The 7,677-nt window shown below is 39.2% G+C and overlaps 2 protein-coding genes across 2 annotated transcripts; one reads left to right on the forward strand and one right to left on the reverse strand.

Annotated features, from left to right (window-relative positions):
• Positions 1 to 3,697: 3,697 nt before the first annotated feature.
• Positions 3,698 to 4,521, reverse strand: hist2h2l (histone 2, H2, like). The gene is given in 1 exon segment (NM_200117.1): positions 3,698 to 4,521. A coding segment is annotated over 1 exon segment (381 nt). The 5' UTR covers positions 4,482 to 4,521; the 3' UTR covers positions 3,698 to 4,100.
• A 219-nt stretch (positions 4,522 to 4,740) lies between these two features.
• h2ax1 (H2A.X variant histone family member 1) lies at positions 4,741 to 5,638 on the forward strand. The gene is given in 1 exon segment (NM_001005967.1): positions 4,741 to 5,638. A coding segment is annotated over 1 exon segment (387 nt). The 5' UTR covers positions 4,741 to 4,811; the 3' UTR covers positions 5,199 to 5,638.
• The last annotated feature ends 2,039 nt before the right edge of the window (positions 5,639 to 7,677 follow it).

The raw sequence follows: 7,677 nt of genomic DNA on the forward strand, positions 1-7,677 counted from the left end.
AAAGTACACGAGGAAAGAACAATGTAGTACATGACCTTCTAAGGTGCCGTTTGTCTGGCTATCTGATTCCTTGGGCATTGTTTCATTTATCTTTTGTTGGACCAGCCTGCCTTTCAACATCTGAAATTTTGTTTTGGTCCATCAAAGTGGTTCAGCATTCTTACCAGTGTGTAAGAATGAGGGCTCTAGCTCCTCCAAAAGTCACATCGCGTTCATTGCATTTCGTCTTTGTCTTCTGAGATGCAGGTAATTTATTATATAAGAAAAAAGGCCTACAGTGGTTTCTCTTATACCTCAGCTAATTACATTTTTCTTTAATATTTGGCTCCAATTTATCAGGAAGTGACAATTTTGTTCTTCTTGACTGATTGTATAGAAATGGCGCTTTATTTGCAACTGTTTTATGTGATATTCTACTTCTGCACCTAACTCTAATTTACATCTTTGGATGAAAACAGCTACTGAGTCTATCTAGCTTCTGGTTTGGTTCAGCTACCAGATCAGACCTATTTCCTTCTGCCTAACATCCGAAAGCTTTACAGATTCAGTGAGGAAAAGGGATTGAAAATTAATTCTGGACCCCTCACATCCAGCCCACTCTCCACTTAAACTGTTGCCATCTGACTGGCTCTACAGAGCACTGGAGCACCAAAACATTCAGAAATAACAATAACCTTCTTTCTCCTCCAAGCCATATTCCATCTAAACACACATCTGCAAGAATCTAACCCTCTCTTTTCATCTGTATTAACATTCCAGTTTTGTATATTGACCTCATTGATAGTTTTCTTAATATGCACCCACCAGCACCAACTGCTTGTAAACGCAAGTTTCTCGTCAGCCAATCACATGACAGCAACCCAATGCATTTAGGCATGTAGACATGGTCAAGATGATCTGCTGCAGTTCAAACCAAGCATCAGAAAGGCATCTCAAAAGAGGCCATATTTGAACGCACAAGATGACGAACCTCGAGGTGAATGGCAGCAGAAGACCAGGGTGCCACTCCTGTCAGCTAAGAACAGGAAACTGAGGCCAAAATTGGACAATAGAAGATTGGAAAAAATGTTGCCTGGTCTGATGAGTCTCGATTTCTGCTGGGACATTCGGATGGTGGGGTCAAAACTTGGCATCAACAACATTAAAGCATGGATCCATCCTGCCAGTTCCAACGGTTCAGGCTGGTGGTGATGGTGTAATGGTGTGGGGGATATTTTCTTGACACAATTTTGGGCCCATTAGTACCGATTGGGCATTCTGTCAACGCCACAGCCTTCATTGCATTGCTGACCATGCCATTTACTTTTTGAACACAGTGTACCCATCTTCTGATGGCTTCTTCCATGCCATGAATCACGAATCATCTCACACTGGTTTCTTGAACATGACAATGAGTTCACTGTACTTAAATGGCCTCCACAGTCACCAGATCTCATTCCAATAAAGTACCCTTGGGATGTGGTGGAACAGGACATTCACATCATGGATGTGCAGCATCTGCATGATGTTATCATGTCAATATGGACCAAAATCTCTGATGAATATTTCCAGTACCTTGTTGAATCCTTGCCATGAAGGATTAAGGCTCTGAAGTCAAAAGGGTGTCCAACATGATGCTAGTAAGATGTACCTAATAAAGTGGCCGGTGAGTGTATTTATAAACACCATATTGTCGTTTTTTATTTTTACTTATTGTTTGTTTAATTTGGTTATCTTAATGATATGCATGCAGCATATTTTAACAGTAAATTTCAATTGGGTTTATATCAGGTAAATTCAGAGGCCAAAGCATGAACAGAAATTACTCAGCAGGTTACTCAAAAACCACTCCTTGACACCTTGCCTTTTCGGAGCAGGTCTCAGTTTTTTTACTGCATGTTTTCTTGTGCAATGTTGGACTCGCACAAAGATAATGGTTTCCATTCAATAATGCTGATTTGCTGAAATCAAAAACACGGATGTAATCAGAGGAATCTGTTTGGTCTTCATTTAATCAAACAGTTATTTTCACAATTTGTAACGGCATTAGCAGTAAACAAACAGAACACGGAAAGTTATGAACAGGACCAAAAATAAATAAATAAATCATCATTTAATAATCATTAAGGTTGGGAATTCAAATCACCTTGTTTTATATTTACTTAAATATTTGTATGACATTTTAAATCGAAGGTTGTAGAAAAAAGGACATTTACTTATTATATATATATATATATATTTATATAGTATCATGATTCACATCTACTGAATTATTTGCAAACTAATACCAAACACTAAGGTATCAATTTTCTTCAAGTACTTTATTCATTGCGCATATTTGGATACTTGATGCGCACTATACGGATTTCTGCTCTCTTTTTCAAAGCCAAATGTCAAAACATGATCGTGCGTATTATCCTCTCCCTATGCCTGCAGGGGCATCATGATCAAATCTCCTCCTCCATTATGTGTCTGAGTAACACAAGACGGATGAAATCACACAGAACAGATTGTATGAGATGAACTTCCTTATAGTCTGAAATTACCTCTTTAGTACTTTCAAGGGAATCTTTGAACTCTTGAATTAAAGCTACATTATACAAATGGTTTGTAAATATATTAAGTCAAAGTTGACTAACCGATACCCCACAAAACTTGTTACTACAAAGAACAAAATAGTTACGAGTCACTTTAGAAATAAGCACTGGCATATAATGAATAAGTAATATCATAATAGGTGCTAATTGCATATTATAATGGAGTAATAGAATTGTACTAAGTAATATTGCAAGTAATGTTACTATCTATTTAAAGTTCACGTGAACCTGCTGAGAATTGTGGTTCAGAAGGTGCTTAAAACTGAAACTGAATGAGTAGGGGGCGGGGCACATTCTTTCATTAAAGCAAACTAAAGATAAAAAGGGGCGTGGTTAAGAATATAGTGGCTGAAGCTGTCAACGGAATAGCACTGCGCTTCCAAACTCGGAAGCAAACAGTCAGATTTGATTGAAGATTACCGAAACAAACATTTTTCAGTGGATTAACTTGCACAGAATAATTGTTCACCTAAAGTACAAACGTAGGCCAGCTAAATAAACAAAAGCATGTAGAGTACTAGTGTCTCTTCAAAAGGTTATAGGTCCTCTAAAAAAAAGCATCACAGTGCTAAAATAAAAGATAACCAATTTTAGCATGAAAATAAATATATATATTATTTTAATTGAAAGGCTTGCCATAGGCTTTAGTTCTGCATATAGCCGTTTTAAGGTTTGTAAAAAAGATTATTACATTAATTTAAGTAACTGTATATTTTACTCGATTCATTTTCACCCAATTGTATGCATACATTCGTATTCAATTAAATAAAACGTTCATTAGTTGCAAATTAAAAGACTTCAATCAAACAAGGAGAATAGTTTGATGGCTGTATGTATGTGTGTGCGAGAATAATAATTTACAGTTTCTGTTTTGTTCATGAGTCCTCCAATACTCAACCAGCCTGCCTTACTGTTGCTATGGTTACATCCTAAGACGACTTCTGTTCACAATCCAAGTGTCTATTGGTGCACGTCTAAACTTTTGCACAGATACGGCAACAGTGTTGCAAAAATACCTCCATTTCAGCATCCTCTGAATAAATACTGCGGAAACGAACGATACTTTGCAAGCTCTCTTTTGCCCATGTAATAAGCTACATATTACATGACAGGAAGACGGCTACAATTAACCAGTGTATTTATTTGGGGTAAATAATACCAAGGTAATGTATGAAGAAACATTTAGGCTTAAGACATTTTCTTCGGTATGAATACAGTACAGCAAATTTTTGTCAACAAGAATCAATAAAAACCAAAGCCACAGTGATTTCCTCCAGCAATTTGACTTTACAGCCACATGGGTAAACAAATGACGGGCATATGCCAGAATAGTACATAACAAGTGTTCATCACACGTGCAAATACGATCAAACAGGAACAACCTCAGGTGAATGTTGTGTTACAGATGGAAAGCACCGTGTGTATGTGCTCCTCCAGAGCTCAAGATGTACCAGAGGTCCTTCATGCGGACGGTTTTCATCTGCCATCCATAAGAATACAGTCCAGTCCGTCTGCCGCTCACTTTCACTTGGAGCTGGTGTATTTGGTCACGGCCTTTGTGCCCTCAGACACAGCGTGTTTGGCCAGTTCTCCGGGCAGGAGCAGGCGCACGGCCGTCTGGATCTCCCGGGATGTGATAGTGGAGCGCTTGTTGTAATGCGCCAGGCGCGACGCTTCTCCGGCGATGCGCTCGAAGATGTCGTTTACAAATGAGTTCATAATGCCCATCGCCTTTGAGGAGATGCCAGTGTCCGGGTGGACTTGTTTTAGTACTTTGTACACGTAAATGGCGTAACTCTCTTTCCTGGTCTTACGCCTTTTCTTATCCCCCTTCTTCTGGGTCTTGGTGACAGCTTTTTTAGAGCCTTTTTTGGGAGCGGGCGCTGACTTCGCAGGTTCGGGCATCGTGTCGATTTTTCACGAAAGCTCAGCTCAGCTGTCACGGGACGGTTAAGGTATGCGAACGCGCTGCGTATATTTCTGCCCCTTATTTATAGAGTCGGCATGCAAATAGGAGTAAGGAAAATCGCTGTTCTCATAGGACAACATTTGAACGTCACGGACTGAGGTTCACGCTACGATTGGTCGGTTGCTTTACACTGCATCCATCCAGTCAGAGAACACGTCCGGGTATAAATACCAATCCCTGCTTACATCATAAGCGAAAGCGCATCTGACCAACAGCACCAAACAGGACGTTACCAGCCAAACAGCCGGTTCCTTTGTTGTCAAAACATGTCTGGAAGAGGTAAAACCGGAGGAAAGGCCCGCGCGAAGGCCAAATCTCGTTCATCCAGAGCTGGACTTCAGTTTCCAGTCGGACGTGTACACAGATTGCTACGCAAGGGAAATTACGCCGAGCGCGTAGGCGCAGGAGCCCCCGTGTATTTGGCCGCTGTCCTGGAGTACCTGACGGCTGAGATCCTCGAGCTGGCCGGGAACGCAGCCCGGGACAACAAGAAAACAAGAATTATCCCCCGGCACCTACAGCTGGCTGTCCGAAACGACGAGGAGCTCAACAAGCTTTTAGGCGGCGTTACCATCGCCCAGGGCGGAGTGCTCCCAAACATCCAGGCAGTGCTGCTGCCCAAGAAAACCGAGAAGCCAGCCAAGAGCAAGTAAACGGGGCTTCGCGACCATGGACAATGACACAAACGCAGCTAGTCCGAGTAATGTTCTGTTCCCTACTTCACGTTTATTGTGTTTGTTTTAATGAAGACGACAGCTGCATCTTGTAAACTTTCGTTTATTTTTTTTTTTTGATGTTTTGGACTGACGCACTCCCTCACACAACAGAAAGAGACCTACACCACCACTGGCTATATATGGCCACGAGACATTAAACCTGCCATCACGGTGGACTTTCCTTGCTGAGAGAAAAAAAAGCAACTCCATTTGTGGGGTGAATGAACATCAGTGTTTTCATTGTACATGGACCAATGTTGATTGCCTTTTATTTGTCACTGCTTTAAAATACATGCTAGTCATGTCCTTTAATCTGCTGTTCAGTGGTTATGTTGTTGTTTGAATAAATGTTAAGAGCCAGTGGATGGCACAAAGACCTTTGATTCATTGTTTTTCTCTGAGCTGCATTGTGCTGCATGACTGAAATAGTAGAAACAGAAGCTCCAATTATGCTATAGAAGGAAAGGTACACTTAGCCTTTATTTGTCAAAACTCTCAAATAAATTACACTATAATAAAAACAGGAAAATGGTTAGTGATTAAGATGTTATAAAGGTATTGTCTAATTATTTAGCTTATTGTTTGTATGTTGATTGAGTCCTCTGTTATGGACATCTCCATGCTGACATCACATGACACTTAACACACCAAGTTAACAGTAATAATATTTACTTACCAGTGCTGTGCTTGTGGTGTTAGAAAAAAAATCTCAAGCAAGCAACAATATTTACTACACATACGATTAAATTAGCAGATTTTTTTATAACCCACTAGCAAATAAAATATTTACTGCCTTTATCAAAAATAATAAAAGTAACAAATGCCACTAAGAATTTCTAAAGAATAAATGTCTTATCAGTAGAAGTAAAAGCGACAATTTAAAGAATGCTAACTTTGGTTTAACTGATTTCTGCTCATTTTAATAAAACTATATAAAAACACAAGATAAATGTAAATAAACAGTGCAATTTCAGCACTGTAACCATGTTCCAGCTAGGGCTGGGCAGATAAATATTATATCAAATTGGTATAAAACTGATGTCAATAACAATAAGCTCTTGACTTTTTTACTCTATATTGATCTAAGCCAGGGTTCGTACATATTTTTACAACAAAAATTCCATGATCTTTCCAGGACTTTCAAATCAATTTTCATGACCCAATATTTCATGTAATGTCTACGTATACGTGGTAAATCATAAGAAACGTTTACATTTATTACAGCATATCATAAAACACGCAACAATCTCTTTAGTTTCAATTTATTTTTATATCTATGTACAATAGATGAAGCCAGTATAGAGATATTTGTCAAACTAATTTTAGATGATAATGATTTGTTAAACTAGTAATAGTAGGTAAATCTGCGGCAGACCAGAAACGCAAGCACATGCGACAAATTTTCACTGCATTCGAAAGTCCAAGCTTGGTGAATTCTTACCTGCGAAATCGCATCATGTGATTGCATTAGACCAATAGAAGATCATTTAAAAGATGGAGCAATCGCTCACTTTTATTAACGTCTTATCATTTTGCAAGCACATACTCTCTAGTGTGATCGCAGCTTTAGTCGCTTTAGAAAAAATGTCTCCTAAAATACGAAATGTAAATGTAATTTCCATGACTTTTCCAAAACCTCATGGGTTTTTCTGTTTTTACAAAACCTTTCCTGACCTGAAAAGTGCCATGTCAAAATTCCATGACTTCTCCAGGTTTTCATGAACCCTACTAAGACCCAATCACACAGCAGAAATGTGCAACAATGGGAATCTAGAAGTGAGTTGAAACTAAAGATGCACAGAATTTTCATCTGCCAAACATTATCGGCCACCAAATATATGTTATGATATTTAATTGACCTTCTAATATGTGGCATGGTTTCAGCTACATTCATTCTTCCATGGCGGGGCGCCATGCCAAAATTCATCCCACCACGGCTACATCATAGCTTCTCATTCAAAACATTTTATTTTTTTTAATAGGTAATAATCGCACCAAAACGTATTAAAGGATAAGTGAATTCTAACAGCGCAAACTTTTCTGTAACTGTAGCAGTGCTGTGCGTCATTTGTTTAACTCTTTAAGGTGACGTGCTGACTGACAGACAGGTGCATGATGCGTGAGGCCAGCAAACACGACGTATAGCCGTTTCACTTCACTTCAGGACGCATTAATGCTACTCTGTAGGTCTATTAGAGATGTTCATAAATATTCCTAGCAAATCTAATAAATTCTGGAGACATACTCGTTACATAAATTCACTAAATTGCACTTCAGCAGCGTATATTTGAGAGCGCGCTCTTGAAGCAGCTCATATTTGAGGGGGGTGCAATAAGTTTTGTACACCAGCAGAGGAAATCGGCGTGCAAGCAAAGAGATCCGCATGCTCATAGGCTATTACATAAATGCGATCTCG

The sequence above is a fragment of the Danio rerio genome, chromosome 10 (genome assembly GCF_049306965.1).
Source record: "Danio rerio strain Tuebingen ecotype United States chromosome 10, GRCz12tu, whole genome shotgun sequence".
Classification (NCBI taxonomy): domain Eukaryota; kingdom Metazoa; phylum Chordata; class Actinopteri; order Cypriniformes; family Danionidae; genus Danio; species Danio rerio.